The sequence below is a fragment of the Carcharodon carcharias genome, chromosome 13, assembly GCF_017639515.1.
Source record: "Carcharodon carcharias isolate sCarCar2 chromosome 13, sCarCar2.pri, whole genome shotgun sequence".
In the NCBI taxonomy this organism is placed as follows: Eukaryota; Metazoa; Chordata; class Chondrichthyes; order Lamniformes; family Lamnidae; genus Carcharodon; species Carcharodon carcharias.
The window spans coordinates 118862739-118880750 of NC_054479.1; the positions used below are offsets into that span (position 1 = coordinate 118862739).

General features: G+C 41.7%; 1 protein-coding gene across 1 annotated transcript in view; it reads left to right on the plus strand.

The window, feature by feature from the left end:
- The window catches only part of LOC121286399 (gamma-secretase activating protein), a 130152-nt gene extending 125018 nt beyond the window's left edge, over positions 1–5134 (plus strand). The window contains exon 31 of the mRNA XM_041203490.1: positions 3408–5134. Within this exon, the coding sequence (XP_041059424.1) occupies positions 3408–3523 (116 nt within the window). The 3' untranslated portion in view covers positions 3524–5134. The remainder of the gene's footprint in view (positions 1–3407) is intronic.
- Positions 5135–18012: the final 12878 nt, after the last annotated feature.

The following is an 18012-nucleotide window of genomic DNA, read 5'->3' on the forward strand; positions in this document are numbered from 1 at the left end:
TTCAGCCCTTTGCTTCTGTGCTGACTCTCTGAAGAAGCAATTCACCTAGTGCCATTCTCCTGCCTTGTCCCTGTAGGCCTGCACATTCTTCCTTTTCAGATAATAATCTAATTCCCTCTTAAATGCCTAGATTGAACCTGCCTCCACCACTCTGTCAAGAAGTGCATTCCAGATCCTAGCCATTCGCTGTGTTAGAGATTTTCCTCATGTCACCATTGCTTCTTTTGCCAATTTCCTTAAATCTGTGCTCTCTTGTTCTTGATCCTTCCACCAATGGGAACAGTTTTTCTCTATTTACTCTATTCAGACTCTTCATGATTTTGAATATCTCTATCAAATCAACTCTCAACCTTCTATTCTCCAAGGAAAACAGTCCCAACGTCTCCAATCTATTTACGTAACTGAAGTCCCTCATCCCTGGAACCATTCTCATGAATCTTTTCTGTATTCTTTCTAATGCCTTCACATCCTTCCTAAAGTGTTGCACCCAGGACTGGATGCAATATTCCAGTTGAGGCTGAACCAGTGTTCAAGCTTAACATAACTTCCTTGCTTTTATACTCTGTCCCTATTAATAAAGCCGAGGGTGCAGTATGCTTTATTAACCACACTCTTGACCTGTCCTGCTACCTTCAATGATTAATGTACATATGCACAGAGGTCCCTTTGCTCCTGCACCTCCTTTAGAATTTTACCCTTTATTTTATGTTGTCCCTCCATGTTCTTTCTATCAAAATGAATCACTTCACACTTCTCTGCATTAAACTTCACCTGTCAGTTGTCTGCCCATTCTACCAATCTGCCAATGTCCTTTTGAAATTCTACACTGTCCTCCTCACAGTCCACAATACTTCTAAGCTTTGTGTCATTTGCAAATCTTGAAATTGTGCCCTATACACCAAGGTCTAGGTCATTAATATATATCAGGGAGAGCAGGGTCCTAACACTAACACCTGGGAAACTCCACTATAAACCTTCCTCCAGTCCAAACAGCATCCATTAACCACTACTCTGTTTCCTCTCACTCAGCAAAATTCACACCCATGTTGCTACTGTCCCTTTTATTCCATGAGCTCTAACTTTGCTCGAAAGTCAGTTTTCGGGCATTTTATCAAATGTCTTTTTGAATGCCATGTGCACCGCATCAACAGCATTACCCTCATCTACCCTCTCTGTTACCTCATCAAAAAGCTCCAGCAATACAGCAAATAATTCCAGAGGCAAATGTTAAGTTAGCCTTTATTGTAAGGGGGTCAGGGTACAAGAGTAAGAAACTTTTGCTGCAATTACTTAGGACTTTGGTGCGACCACAGCTGGAATACTGTATACAGTTTTGGTTCCCTTACCTAAGGAAGGATAATCTTTCCTTAGAGGGGGTACAACAAAGGTTCATTAGATTATGTTTGGGATAAGATGGCTGGGGAGAGATTGAGTACAATGAATCCATAATCTTTGGAGTTTAGAAAAATGAGAGGTGATCTAATTGAAACATAGAGGGCTTGACAGGCAATATGCTAAGAGGCTGTTTACCCTGGCTGAAGAGTCTAGAACTGGGTATCATAGGGCTGTATTTTTGTCTCGGGCTCAGGAAATGTGCATCGAGGCAGTCCCTGACTTCACCAACCTGAACCCGTCACCTCCTCCTGCACCTGCCATATTTTAGTCTTCTAGAGATGTGGGCGAGCAAAGTTCAGATCTGCCGTTTCCCTAGGCACACCCGAGGCAGCGCAGAGGTGTGCGGGTGATGAGACAGGCTGATTAGAAGGCCTGCCTCAGTTCTTGGGGCATGGCCCTAGCTCTACATATTGTTCTTGGCCCCCTCATTCCCCACCCATCCCTCATGTCCCTTTATACCCCACATACTGCCTCCATGTCCCCCATGTATGCTCCTGAGCCACTCACCCAGTATCCTCAATGGACAGACCTCAGGAGCCATCTAATAGAAATATTTTTGTATAGGACTTTGGGGGATGGGAAGGAAAAGTAAACTTCTAACAATCTAATAGATACGTATTGCACAGAAAAAATAATCTGGACCCATTGAAAATAAGTCAAATCTCCTCAAGTGGTCATTGAGTTATGGAAACAAAACAACCATCTACTCAGAAACCACATCAAAGATCGTTAATTCTTTAATAACCTCTTAAAACTGTCAGTTAAAGTGTGCACACAACCACCTGGTGAGCTCAGTGCTTCAGTAGCTTTTGAAACTCAGCTAACCATTCATACTGGTCTCAGCTGCCAAAACAAACTATTACAGCTCTGGACAATAGAGCCTATTGAAGCTGAAAGAACAGGTGGCTAGTTTTTTTCTCAGCTACACCAAATGGTCTGTTAATGAAAGCAGACCAGGAGCAGGTGGCTTCCTCCACCCTTCCCACCCCACTAAGTTTAAGCAGCAGGCCAATTTTTTTCGAAGTTAAAGCACTGTGGACATTTAAGTCTCTTCAGATCACTCACCTTTTCCAATGGGAGAAGTACTTTAATGATCTCAACACTTACACAATGCTAATCTATGTAATGATCAACTTGCCTTTGCAGAACAGAGACCTATGATCAATCGCTGAAATAAAAACACATCTAACTTATAAGATAACATCTAATAATGACATTTGAAGTTGTCAAAATGTTTAACACTTACCTGTCAGATTGCCTCTGACTCCTCAGCAGCCATCCCACAAAATTCCCGACTCTCTTACCTGGCTAGTTTTCCAGAGGCTTTCAAACCCGCCAGACCCAATGAAAATACTGTGGGACATTAAATACAAATTTTCCCTTGGCGCATCAATGGCAACTCCAACATCAGAAGTCGTGCTTGTGGGGTTGCAACCCAAACTTCTTCCCGTCTATGGGAAATTTGCGTGGGGCTCTATTTGAAGAGGAAATTCAAATTTCCGGTCCAGTGGCCAATTCCTGCAGCCATTCCCTACTCTTGGGGACAAAAAATCTGGCCCACAGTCTCAAGTATTTAGGGCAGAGATGAGGAAAAATTTCTTCACTCAGAAGTTTGTGCATCTTTTGAATTCTCTTCCCAAAGGACCATGGATGCTTAGTCGATGAGTATATTCAGTACTGAAATGGAAAGATTTTTGGACCTAAGGGACTCGAGGCATATGGGGACAGGGTGGGAAAAGTGGAACTAAGCCATGCTTTTATTGAATGACAGAGCAGGCTGCAGGGGATGTCTGGCTTAATGTTACCCCTATTTCTTGTGTTCTTATAACTCTCTGTAAGGATGTGCCTGGTTTCTCTGAAGTACTTACCACAATGACATGAAGAGCAGCTGACCTTGTAAGGAACCCAGATCCAAACATTTTTGGTACTTTATACTAAAGTCTAGCAGGCTGCCCTACCTGTCCTTCACTAGTTTTACACTTAATAAATCTGGATTTTATTTCTCTTTGCAGCCTTAAATCCTTTTGAAGAACAGGAGAATATGGATGCAAAGTTTGTGGAAGAAGTAGCACTGAAGCAGACATTAGCTCTTCTTGGTCATGAAAATAAATACAATAATAAAGTTTAGAGTTATGAGGAAACAAAGGGGAAAACTTCAATACTGGCAATAACTATGAAGAGGTGTTATGAGTTTAAAGCTATTTGTAAAATTGGAAAAGTGACCAAGATATTGTACAACGTGGTTTGTTAGGACAGTCAGAGGGCAGGTTGCCTCTCAGCCATGTAGTTATAGATTCCACTTAATTACCTTGTTGAATTGAACTAAGATTTTTCAAATTCTAAGTTGAGCTGCTACAGTACCATTTAGAGGCATGAATTTCAGATAATGACTACTTGTTTAAGCCGCCTGCCAGCTTATTATGGTGGACATGGAGGAATCTGTGGATGAGCCCATACTGTGCTCCCAAATGAAGGGCTCAGTGCAGTGGTAGGATTTTTTTTAAAAGCCAAAAGTATTCATAAAACAAGTGGAGTTTAAGTGCCATAACAAGTGCAATTTTAGCTCACCAACCATATTGCAAAGCTACATGTTTTTCTACATAAAGTTATGTGAAATTTGATTTGAATGTACATAAATACAAAAATTGTTTTTTTTAAGATTGCACTATGCTACATTTTGATTTGCGTTGCTTGAAATTTTTAGAAAGCCAGTATGTTGCACATTGTTGTCTTCTTAGCTGAGTTTAAAGTAGCAATTATTTGCCTGATTATCTCTACTGAATCAAATAAATTTGTACTATTTATGATTTTTTTTCCTGATTTAAGCTTATTGTTTGTGTAATTCATTCATCAAATTAAATCATCTATCAAAAAATACGTAAAGCTGTTACCATTGGATGACACTTCTAACATAGGAAGAGGGTTATGTATTTTCTGATTAAATATACATCCTTAATGGCTAACTTTTGAAATATTTAGCAATGGATGATGTAGTATCTGCAGGATTTGAGACACGATTCTGTAAGAACGCCTTATTCTAATGGCTGATGTAATGATGAGGCAGTGTGTTACTTTGAAATGTTTTAGTAGCAACAAGAAAACATTGCATCTAATGTGATAGAAATACAGCTTCTTGTGAACACAATCTTGAATTCATGTAGTTGATATTCGATTGTCTGTTTCAGTGAACTGTCTATAACTGCCATTTTGCAGTGAATCTGATCAATGAGACAAATTGGCAATTAACTTCTAAGATTCAGTCTTCCACATTTGCTGGAAATAATGCATTGCTCTGGAAGTGATTTAAAGAACATACGTTTCCCCAGGAGGTGAACAGTTACAGAATAAATACTTCACTAATGGTGATGCATTCTTTCACTTGTATTCCCAACGCTTGAATTTTAGATATTTCACATTTGTAAAGGCAATCTCCCATGAAACAAAGCTACATGTTTTTCTACATAAAGTTATATGAAATTTGATTTGAACGTACATAAATACAGAAATGGTTTTTTTTTAAGATTTCACTATGCTACATTTTGATTTGCGTTGCTTGAAATTTTTAGAAAGCCAGTATGTTGCACATTGTTGTCTTTTTAGCTGAGTTTAAAGTAGCAATTATTTGCCTGATTATCTCTACTGAATCAAATAAATTTGTACTGTTTATGATTTTTTTTCCTGATTTAAGCTTATTGTTTATGTAACTCATTCATCAAATTAAATCATCTATCAAAAAATACATAAAGCTGTTACCATTGGATGACACTTCTAATGTAGGAAGAGGGTTTTGCCAGTTTGCTCAGTTACAAGAGAATGGAGTAAAAATGCCTTGTGATAGTTTTTGCCAAATCTATATTACTCATGAACATTACTTTGTTCTATTGAAGAAAATCAAATTTTCCTACCAAAGTTGCCAACTGTCCATTCAGTGCAGCATCTATAACCTACATACCGCATCAAATCTGGGGGGGATAAAATTGCCTAAATTTTAACATGTCAATTGCATTTTCTCATGACTTTTTTTACGGATTTTCTTGGCTCCTAAAGGTTTTCACAACTCGCAAGGTGTGGTTCCATGGATTCTGTTTGCCGTTTGGTCCCACACCCAAGTTACCGTTGTTCATGTGTTAGCCTTAGCAATGAGAGTGAGTATGCTATTTGACCACAGGAGGGAACCAAGGACAGTATATCTCAATCTAAGCCTGTCCCCACCCAACACCATGCACAGACACTTCCATCATGAGTTTTTAGAAAGCAATCAGGACTTGAAACTCTGCCGATTTTTCTCCTTTTGAACCTGGGCCTGCAAAGGCCAATTCTCACACCCAACTTGTGTCCTAGCTTCTACTCCCTTCTCCAATTACAAGTTTTTCCTCAGACTTAAGTGCAGCCTAATGTAATGTGTTTCTGTATTGGGATTTCGGTGTTTGTTTACCTTGCTGGATTATTGGCAAAATATTAACTCATGTATTATTGTAATTCATGCGTCATGGTGGGAAGCCAATTAAGGTTGTTGAATGACTAATTGTCACAGCAATTTTGTCAGCACCCCTGGAACTAAGAGGAGGTGGCTTCACACCGGGATGTTGGAACAATGTGAGAACTAAAGAGGTTTTAATGGTTACCAGCAGAAAATGGCAAGTCTGAAGCCATTTCATGTCACGGCGTTGCCATTGAGTAAGGATTTCTTGGAGCCGGATGTCTCTAATCATCATAGGACTACTGCAGTGGCTCCTTTGATACTGATGGCACTTCTATTACTTCCCTGCCATTCTTGCTGTTAAACCCTCAGCAGCGCTCTCACTGCTAACACAGTGAGGGCTGTGAGCCTCCCATGAGGTGGGCCACACACTCTATTCACCCTCCTGCTTTCGGAACCCACCCAAACGAGAAGGCGGCCTGCTACTTAGCCTGTTCCTGAAAAGGTTAAGCCACGTGCATGCTGTGGCAATGAGTGGGCCACAACCTGGAAATGGTCCTGCTTCCTGAATATTTTTAAAATTTCAGCCCTTAGTGAGTCAGTAAAAACACAAAACGTTACCAGTGTTTGAGATCAACTGACTCTCCGGTACAGATTCAATTCTAAAAATGTTCAGAGCAATGTATAATGGAAATTTAACATGTTTAACTTGGAGTTTGAATTCACAGAACTTGAATGTAAAATTAATCAACTTCAAACTAATTAGAAGGAATATCCCTTTCACCCTGAGCTCTCAATAATTGGAATTGACTGATGGGTAAAATAGCTAATGCTATCTTTTAGTGCTGTGTCACGTAAAATTTTTGGCTAATTTTAATATCTTATGATATGACAGATGGTAATTGCCGGGATGACTAAATCCGAAAAGGAAATTTGTCAGGCTATCACAATGATTTTGCAATTTGTATTTATTATGAGAAGGTATGTACACTGCAATCAGAAGTAAAGAGTCCACTACTGGCTTTGGAGATTTTAAAGATCGAATTAAAACATTTATTAACAAAAGAAAAGAAAAAGTTAAACACCTAAGATTACAGTTATACAGTTAAACTTTAGTCTTATAACAGTTCCCATAAGATTTCTACTTGACTAGACTTCCAACTACACACCCCTTTTGGGCAACAGTCTGAATAGATTCCTAATCTATAAAAGCACCCAGCTTCTCTCTACCTTTCACTCGACAATGGAACTCCAAGGCTTTTAACAAAACTTTCACTCTGTACCAAACCAGCACTTCTCTGTGATGGCTAGAGGCTGCTTTTTCAGAGGTCTATTTCACACAGTCTACCTCTCGAGAACTCACCATATAGCTTTCCATCTCTCTTTAAATATATTTTCTCCCTTATGATCTGTAAATCCCATTATTTCACTTTTGTTTTGGAAGTTACTTTTCCCAGAATATAAACACCTTTCATGTTTTCATCTTGGCTTTGCTTTTTGGGTCATTAAACATGATACCCCCACTGCTCGTTTACTTATGAACTCCTACAACCACTTTCCTTGTCACCTTCTCATTCCCCTTTGAAATTCAAACAAACTTCTCTACCAATGTAAATGTTAGCTTGTCCATTTCCATTTCAAAATGCTTGCTTACACCTAACCCCTTTGATGTTTTAAACCTTGCAGTCTGATGGTCTTCAGTTTAATTAAATTAGTCACACACCCCCAACACACACAGCCCCCACAAGTCTGCTTCAGTATCCCACAGTAATATTTGGGAAAAAATGATATTTCCCTTACAATCTGGTTAAGAATATTGATGAGTTGATGAGAATAAATACAGATAGCTGTGATCTTTTGCTTTATGGAATATAATAGTTCCTGAGCTTATTGTCTATTTGTACCATGTATATTTCAGGAAGATAAGTTAGTGGGGTATTCTGCAATTTTGCTTGATTTACTTTTGGGGTATGCAGGCCATTCAGATCAAATAGAATGGGTAGTGGATAGAGTAGAGCAAATATTGGTCTGAGAAGAAACGAGTTTGATTGACAAAACGGCCTTGTTTATTTGGGGGTATTGTGGTATTGTCACTGGACTAGTAATCCAGAAACCCAAAATAATGCTCTGGGGACCTGGGTTCGAATCCTACCATGGCAGATGGTGGAATTTGAATTCAATAAAAAATCTGGAATTAGAAGTCTAATGATGACCATGAAACCATTGTTGATTGTTGTAAAAACCCATAATGTCCCTTAGGGAAGGAAATCTGCCTTACCTGGTCTGGCCTACATGTGTCTCCAAACCCACTGCAACGTGGTTGACTCTGAAATGGCCGAGCAACTCACCCAGTTGTATCAAACTGCTACAGAGTTTCAAAAAAGGAATGAAACCAGACGGACCACTGGGCATCGACCTAGGCATCGGAAACGACAATGGCAAACTCAGCCCTGTCGACCCTGCAAAGTCCTCCTTACTAACATCTGGGGGCTAGTGCCAAAATTGGGAGAGCTGTCTCACAGCTCTCTCAACAGCCTGCCATAGTCATCCTCACGGAATCATACCTTACAGATAATGTCCCAGACACCACCATCATCATCCCAACAGAGGTGGCAGCACGGTGGTATACAGGAGGGAGTTGCCCTGGGAGCCCTCAAAATTAACTCCGGACCCCATGAAGTCTCATGGCATCCGGTCAAACATGGGCAAGGAAACCTCCTGCTGATTACCACATACCGCCCTCCCTCAGCTGACGAATCAGTGCTTCCTCCAAGTGATGTTCAACAAGGAGGGGCACTCTGGGTGGGGGACCTAAATGTTCATCACCAAGGGTGGCTCGGTAGCACCACTATTGACCAAGCTGGCTGAGTCCTAAAGGACAGCTGCTATAGACTGGGTCTGCGGCAGGTGGTGAGGGAACCAACAATAGGGAAAAACATACTTGACCTCATCCTCACCAACCTGCCTGCTGCAGATGCAACTGTCCATGACATTATCAGTAGGAGTGACCACTGCCCTGTCCTCATGGAGACGAAATCCCGCCTTCACATTGAGGATACCCTCCATCGTGTTGGTGGCACTATCACCATGCTAAATGGGATAGGTTTCGAACAGATCTAGCAACTCAAGACTGGGGGCCGTCAGCTGCAGCAGAATTGTACTTGAACACAATCTGTAACATCATATCCCCCACTCTACCATTACCAGCAAGCCAGGGGATCAACACTGGTTCAATGAAGAGTGCAGGAGCAGCGCCAGGCGTACCTTAAAATGATGTATAGCTATAACACAGGACTACTTGCATACCAAACAGCATTAGTAGCAAGTGGCAGCTAAGTGATCCCACAACCAACGGATCAGATCTAAGGTCTGCAGTCCAGCCACATTGAGTCGTGAATTGTGGTGGACAATTGAACAACTCGCTGGAGGAGGAGGAGGCTCCATAAATATCCCCATCCTCAATGATGGGGGGAGCCCAGCAGATCAGTGCAAAAGATAAGGCATTTGCAACAATCTTCAGCCAGAAGTGCCGAGTGGGTGATCCATCTTGGCTTCCTCCGAAGGTCCCCAGAATCACAGATGCCAGTCTTCAGCCAATTCGATTCAATCCACAGTGATATCAAGAAACTGCTGAAGGCACTGGATAGTGCAAAGGCTATGAGGCCTGACAATATTCCAGCAATAGTACTGAAGACTTGTGCCCCTACCCACTCTGTTTCAGTACAGCTACAACACTGGCATCTACCCGGCTATGTGGAAAATTGCCCAGTCTTGTGTCCTGTACAGAAAAAGTAGAACAAATCCAACCCAGCCAATTACTGCCCCATCAGTCTACTCTCGATCATCAGTAAAGTAATGGAAGGGGTCATCAACAGTGCTATCAAGCAGCTCTTGCTTAGCAATAACCTGCTCACTGATGCCCAGTTTGGGTTCTGCCAGGACCATTCAGCTCCTGACCTCATTACCACCTTGATTCAAACATGGACAAAACAGCTGAACTCCTGAGGCAAGGTGAGTGACTGCCTTTGACATCAAGGTCGCATCTGACCGTGTGTGGCATCAAGGAGCCCTAGCAAAACTGGAGTCAATGGGAATCCGGGAGAAAACTCTCCACTGGTTGGAGTAATACCTAACACAAAGGAAGGTGGTTGTGGTTGTTGGAGGTCAGTCATCTCAGTTCCAGGACATCACTGCAGGAGTTCCTCTGGGTTGTGTCCTCGGCCCAACCATCTTCAGCTGATTCATCAATGACCTTCCTTCCATCATAAGGTCAGTAGTGGGGGTGCTCGCTGAGGATTGCACAATGTTCAGCACCATTTGTGGCTCCTCAGGTACTGAAGTAGTCCATGTCCAAATGCAGCAAGACCTGGACAATATCCAGGCTTGGTCTGACAAGTGGCAAGTAACATTTGTGCCACAAAAGTGCCAGGCAATCACAATCTCCAACAAGAGAGAATCTAACCATCGCCCCATGACGTTCAATGGCATTACCATCATTAAATTCCGCACTATCAACATCCTGGGGGGTTACCATTGACCAGAAACTGAACTGGACTAGCCATACAAATACTGTGACTACAAGAGCAGTTCAGAGGCTAGGAATCTTGCAACAAGTAACTCACATCTTGACTCGCCATAGCCTGTCCACCATCTACAAGGCACAAGTCAGGAGTATGATGGAATAATCCCCACTTGCCTGGATAAGTGCAGCTCCCACAACGCTCAAGCTTGACACCGTTCAGGACAAAGCCCGCTTGATTGGCACCACATCCACAAACACTCACTCCCTCCACCACCGACACACAGTAGCAGCAGTGTGTACCATCTGCAAGATGTACTGCAGGAATTTACCAAGTCTCCTTAGACAGCACCTTCCAAACCCAAGGCCACTACCATCTGGAAGGACAAGCGCAACAGATAGATGGGAACACCACCACCTAGATGTTCCCTTACCATCCTGACTTGGAAATATATCACTCTTCCTTTACTGTCGCTGAGTCAAAATCCTGGAACTCCCTTCCTAACAGCACTGTGGGTGTACCTACACCGATGGACTGCAGTGGTTCAAGGAGGCAGCTCACCATCACCTTCCCAAGGGCAACTAGGGATGGGCAATAAATGCTGGCCAAGCCAGCGACACCCACCTCCCATGAATGAATATTAAAAGAAAATTCATGCTTTCTTGCAAGACTTATTTTTATACCAGGAATGTCAAGTTTAGTAGATTGTTTGCTTATTCTGTTTGTGGAAGATAGATTGCTGCTATTTACATACACATTCTTAGTTTAAATCATGTGCAAGTTAGAGATAGGCCCTAGAATTCTAATCTTGTGACTTCCATTTGGGCATTGGTACAGTGTGCAGAATACCCAAGCAAAAATAATCCTTGTATCTGCATTGACAGTTTATATTATGGCTTTTTTCTGTGGTTTTTCAATTTGTAACTTAATACACATATCAATGATTGCTATAATTCTGTGTTTTAAAGCCAAAAACCATTTTCATCTTCCTGGATCTACGTGAAGTGATATTTAACCAGGAGAACGACCAGTAGCCGCTCCTGAACAGAAGCACCATATATTGAAAGTCATAGAGAAATTAAAAGTAACACCGCCTCAAAATATTTACCTCTAACAAAGACTTTTCTTTTGTATCCTTTTGTCTTATCCTCCATGATCCTATCTCCTTGTTAGCAATCTAAATTCATACGTCCTTCTTCCATTTATTGCTTGTGAACTGTCCTCCAACAGCCACTACATTGAGGTACAAGCACCCCCACCTCCCTGCCACTATCTCTGACATTCTCAACTAAAATAAAGATTTAACAATCTCTTTCCAAAACATAATGTTTCTTTGTACAGATTCAATGTCTCCCTAGTTTTGCTGTGAATCCTTCTGACTATGTTGCAAATTCAAAACTTATTCCTAATGTGTCTGCCTTTTCAGTTGAGATTGGTTAGTTCCTCAACATCTCAGGGATAACTAATTACTAATAAAATTGTTCCAGGGTTTTATCCTGTGGACTAAAGTACTCAAACCAATAAAAGGGTTCAGGTACCAATACAACTATTTCTGATGCATAACTAAACACATGTATATGTTTCCTTTCCTTATATAGGGATAATTGAACTGTTTAAAAAATGATTATCATGGGTTTCAGCCACCCAGGATTTTCTTCCCTCATTTTATTCAATTCTTTCCTTGATCTAATAATCCCCCAAACCTCAAAACAAACTTGGCAGAGTATTATGTCACAGTTATACAACACAGAAATGGGCCCTTCAGCCCACTGTGTCCATGCCGGCCATCAAGACCTACCTATATTAGACCTACCTTAGACCTACCTATACTAATCCCTATTCTAATTATGTCTGCTATGTAGATGGTTAACTTGTTCAATCTGTTTTTAAAAATAGAGAAACCCTTTGTTAATATCTTGCATGCTTTCTCCATTGTTGTATGTTCAAAGAATCACAACTTGCACCTTGTTTTGAAACTCAAACATTTTGAACATCATATTCTGGGTTTGGTTGTGACTACAGTGCATGATACTTGCACTCAGATTTTCATATTTAGACATTCTTTAACTCTAGAACCCCGGATAAGGTATCTTTGTGATAGTGTTATGATCTCTATTGAGACCAACAACTTTTAAAAAGAAATTCAAACTTGCGGTTGTTAATTGCTGAAAGGATGACACAACATTTCATGTTTTAAAACTTTTACTGTAAGAAACAAACTAAAAGTGCTTTGACAAAAAAAGCTATTGTTGTAGGCCATTTGTACTTTAGACAACAGAACAGAACTTTCCCCTTTTTACTTCACACATTGTCCTTTAAGTAGACATTCAATTCTCTTGGAACCAGTCCAAAGTGATTCTTAGCTCCTGAGGGTTTACTCTGGTTCTTTTCCTTTCCCAGCCTAGTAACTTTTAACCCCAGAACTGTCTTTATGGTGAGGGGTTTTCCTAGCGATTCTCTCTATAGCGCAAGCTAGATGAATCCAGCCTGTTTCAAAGCCTCTCAAATTTGGTCTTTACAATCCTTGCGCGAGTTCCCATCTGCATTCCTATGCTGTGAACTGTGGGGTGGAATCATCCCAGATTTGTACGAAGTGAGGTAGTGGGCGGGTAAAATGATATTTTACCTGTCAATCGTGATGGTGGGTTTTCATGTTACCTATGCATTCCCGGGAAACATGCCGTTTCCATGGTAGCCCCACATTCGCCCACCACGCCATCACCTCGCCGCTTCATCACGGCAGGCACCGCATTTAAAGTACAGCCGTGCTCAGTGCTTCCAGCCCAGGACTGCAGCAAAGAAGACTGCAGCCCTCAAGCGCCTTGTGGACGCCGTGGAGTCCCACTGTGATGTTCTCTATCCCCGCTCTGGTCACAGGAGGGGCAGTTATGTTACCACTCTGGCTTGGTGGGTGATGGCAGTGGTGATCAGTGCAATGTTGCACACAAGGGGCTGGCCACCCAATGCAGATAGAGGATGAATGATCTTATCCGTGCAGTTAGCGTCTGGCAACCATCTCATCACTCTAAAATCACACACTCGAGTCCAACACACATTCATTGGTGTCTCACTGCTAGCTCAAGGGACCATCATCACCCATTCTCACACACATACCCTCATGTCCATGTTATGGCACAGCCGATGGTAAATGCTGAATTGTTCAAATCCCAAAGGGAAACTTGAAACAACTGCCACAACTGGTTTTGCAGTTTGTATAAATTTCGAGAAGCTTGCCTTGAATTCAGTAGTAATAAGACCACCAAGTCTTATAGGATTTAAAAAAAAACTAGATTAAACATTTATTATTAGAAGAAACGACTTAAAAAGATACGTAGATTGACAAATTGATACTATGGGAAGGATCCCCCCCCCCCACCACCCTGTCAAGGGGTTGTACAGGGGCAGGCACGAATCCGATTGGTACCCTCAATTCGGTCCGTCCCTCCATTTTACGTGGGCGGGCCAATTAAGGCAAATCTCCGAGGCACCAGTTTAAGTTTCAAAAATTTAAAGAAAGAAAAGAACAAATTTTAGGACATGTCCCCTCATGTGACAGTGTCACATGAGCTGGGACATGTCAATGAACATTAATGGAAAATTGTATTAAATTTATAAACCCTTCATGAAACCTCCTCCCGACCGAGGTTGAGGTTCCATGAAAAATGCAAAGGCCGCCTGGGCTCTTCACCTGCCCGCCAACCTTAAGGTTGGATAGGTGGCTCAGTTTATTACTTTAATTGATTTGGAGCCAGAAATTCAGGCCTATGATAACTTCTAAATCCCCTTCTTAATCTGACTCCCAGTTACATGTTCATTAAGGCAATACTAAGACTCCTATTTTTAAAAGATCCAGGCAAAGAAACATGATACCCTGAACAAGTCGAATTCAAAGTGAGTTTTCTTACTTCAGTCCTCTGAAGACAGCAGTTTGGTACATACAGGCTGAAGGTGTTTTACACTTGTTGAATCTTAGACTGCCTTCCCTTACACAAAGCCTTCGCTCCTTTATACATATTTTCCCCTTTGAATGCAAATACCCATTGTTTCATTACCTTCCTGATAATAAAACCCTCTCATAGCACTAAGTTTTACCAGTAATCTTTGGGGAAAATAAACGCACTGTTTCTAAGCTTTACCTGGCTAGTTGACACATTTCACCCCCTCCTTTGAAAACCATCTAGTCTGGTTTATTTAAAAGTGCAAATGTCCTTTTATACCTTACATTCTAAACTTCCTCCATGTTTACCATGTTTACATCAAAGCCTTCAGACCAGCTGCCTTCAATCCAATTAAGTCTCACACACACACATTCCACTATTACTCTATTTTACAATAAATTCCAATAACATTATGAAAATTATCATATCTTCCTGACATCCAATTGACCTTATCTCCTCTGGAGGTTGCCTTCTCAACCCTCAGTTGAGGCCACTTGCACAGATCAACATGTGCCCCACACACACCCTGGGATACCCTCCTTCTCCAGTACAGCTCTCGTCCTGCAGCCTCTTCCCTTGCCTGAGGCCATTTCTCCCCCTTCCCCAAGCAAGCCCTAGCCCTGCAGCTATTGAAAAGCCACCCACATATGGCTGATCTGGTAGGTAGTGACCTACCCGTGAGTCCCCCTAAAAAATTATGTGGTTCTGTCTCTGAAGCCTGGCGCTGATGACTGCAAGTGCTGACCAAAGCAAGGTAGGCAAACAAACCTTGAAGTCCTGAGTGAAGTGCAGCCCGCCTCGTGCAAGTTTATAAATATACTGTTGTGAAACACGTCAGCATGTTTCCTGCTGATGTGGGCGGATGATCCAGTGGGGGTGGGGGTGGGGGTGGGGGCGGGGGCGGGGGATGACTCCAGCGGACTGGTTGTATAGTGATATGCTGATGTTTTACAATGAGGTTCCCGACGTCTGATGGCCCAGAACATGGCTCGCCATTGGCAAGTGGAGGGGACAATCGCAAACTGGTTTCACAACATCGTGAAACCGATTTTTGGCCTTCTTGCCATATTGTCCGTTCATGCCACCGAACACACACAACGCTGGTGGGCATGGAAAATCCCAGCCATGAAGACTTTGGGCCTCTAGTTACTCAAACTGTCTTGGATCCTGGTAGACTGCTTGGCCTAGATTTTTGCTCCCGAGGTGGGTGTGGAGGGTCAGGAAATCTCCCGGCTTGCCACATCTACTTGGGGAAATAGTACCCTGAAGGGCAGGATCTTCATTCTGGGAGGTGGGGCAGGGGCAGAATAGAGTCAGGCCTGCCACCTCCAGGCACAGACTGGAGGCAGACATGGGAAGGCTGATTAAAAGGCCCACCTCAATCCCCTAGGACTTCATCCCAGTTGTATTGTTAAATATTAGGCTCTCTACTCGTCACACCCATTCCCATACATGCCAATTCATGCCAATCTATGCCACCCTACCACCATGGCCCATTTTAGCCCATTACTTAATCCCTGTTGAAAGCATTTGTATTCATAATTCCACATCAAAGACAGCTAATCCTGTAATAATTTGAACTATCAATCAAACTCTGAATTTACAGACCCTCTGCCCCCTGTTATAATGACAGGTTGGGGAAGTGGTCAGGCAGCAATAATGCTATAATGATAGCACTTAGGGTTATGTCAATGAATGGCAATGGAAACTGATAGCACAGATTTTCTGTTCAACTCTCAGATACAGGAAGGCTATTTTACTTCTATTTTTAAAGGACAGGCTATTTAAATGACTTGATAATTTGACAATTCTACAGAACCTATCTGCTGTTCACGAGCATTTACATCTACTCTCAAAATTCGTAACACGCACCGTGGGATAAGGCCCCTGATCCAGTGAAAATGGAATCTGATCTCTGCACTGAGTTCAGATGGCACTGCTGAGTTTGGGTTTCCCTCGTGGGAATCACTTCTAGCTCTTGTTCCCCTACCAGTGAAAATAGGGTCTGTCAGAAATGGAACGACACTTCCAGATCCCGGTCACACCCACCATTTTTAAAGGTCCCTGGACTATCCACAACTCTGTGAAAATCTAGGCCCCTGTGTTTTCAGGGATATCATGGAAACCCTTCCCCTCTCAAAGCACATCTCCATCCATGGCAACATGAATCACACAGGCTTTGTATCGAGATAGCAATGTTGATTAGTTACCCTTGAGGTCCCAACAACTCTTTTTTATCTTGGAAGTAAAGTTTAAAGGATAACTTTTCACAACATGACTTTCTCAACACCTTCCTGGGACTTTTGGAATCTACCAGTCTAACCACTGTAAGCACCAATGCTGCTGCCATTGTCTCTTAAGTGTTAAGTGAACACCTTACATCTTTTCCCATCAAAACAACACAGCCTCCCTCTAATCTTTAACAGCCACATTACCCAGACCTGTTGCTGGGCAGACCTCGGAACAGGTAGTAAATTAAAGACACAGTCCCGAAACATAATCTTATAAACCTCATATTTGTAACAATAAGCTGCTTCCTTCTAATTGCTCCAGTAGATCTGTAAGATGGAAATGATTTATCTTACAAATCAACCAGGCTATTAGACATTGCTGTCATTTTCAAAACAGACTCTAACTGATTTTTTCACCCCACACAGTGTCCCTCTCTCTCTCTCCTCTTAACAATGCCATCTCAGCTCTAATTTTGGTCAATTCCTGCAGAAATAATGTTATATCTGGTGTTACCTCAAGTACTTCTTATTTTATGCAGATTTTAATAATATTTATAGTTTTTTTCTAAGAACCGCGACTCAGTCTGAATGAGGTGAACTGAGCCACTGCTGGCAGATCACAGGCCTTGGTACTTGTCAATTTTGTGTTTTATCCTGTTTTGTTTCCCATAGCTTTACTCAGTGTTCAAAAGGTGTTGGAGGCTTTGTGAGGGTGTACTGCTTTTATCAGATGGCTCAGATCAAACTTTGCAAGGGTTCAGATTGATTGTTAAGCCAGAGAACCAGCAGAAGCCTCACTATTTTTACAAATGCATTGGACTCTTATGCAAATACTCTTCTTTCATTGCAAGATTCTTACTTTTCTCTTCAGTTTCATTCTTTTTCACTTGACTTCTCCCTTGCCTCTTTAATGTCTCACACTTCTTTATTTTCTGTCAGTTGTAATTCTTCTTCCCTTCTGCTTTTTTCTTCCTGTCTCTCTAGAGTAGCTTTTCTCCCCCACTGTTGACTCCTTTTTCTTTCAGTCTACCTGGTTTGTAGGTTTTCCCCATCTAGTGATTAGGGTGGGTGGACTGAGGATCAGGATTTTGTGGGAGAGTTGCAGTAGGATGGGCATAGGATCTTGGAACAATCAGTGCCTCAACCATTATGCTCTTATAATGACTTAATTATGTATTTCACATATGACAAAACATCTAACACCTAGCTACAGAAGTTAGGAGCAGCAGAAAATGAAGGACATATGCTTCAGAAGAAAGAGAGGCACAAATATGCAATGGACAACAACAAAAAGTAGTTTTTGTCAACATACAGGTGAAAAGCAAACAAAAACAAATGCTTTTTTTCAAAAAGCATTGGAAAACAAAAGTTTAAAAAAAAACTTGAGAATTTTCAAAAATAATACCATATAGATTAGATACCACTGTATGCCTCTCCAGATCTATAAAAGTGTTTTTATGCACTGTGCTTATCCATCGTATTGATTTGTGTAAGTTGTTTTTGGTCTT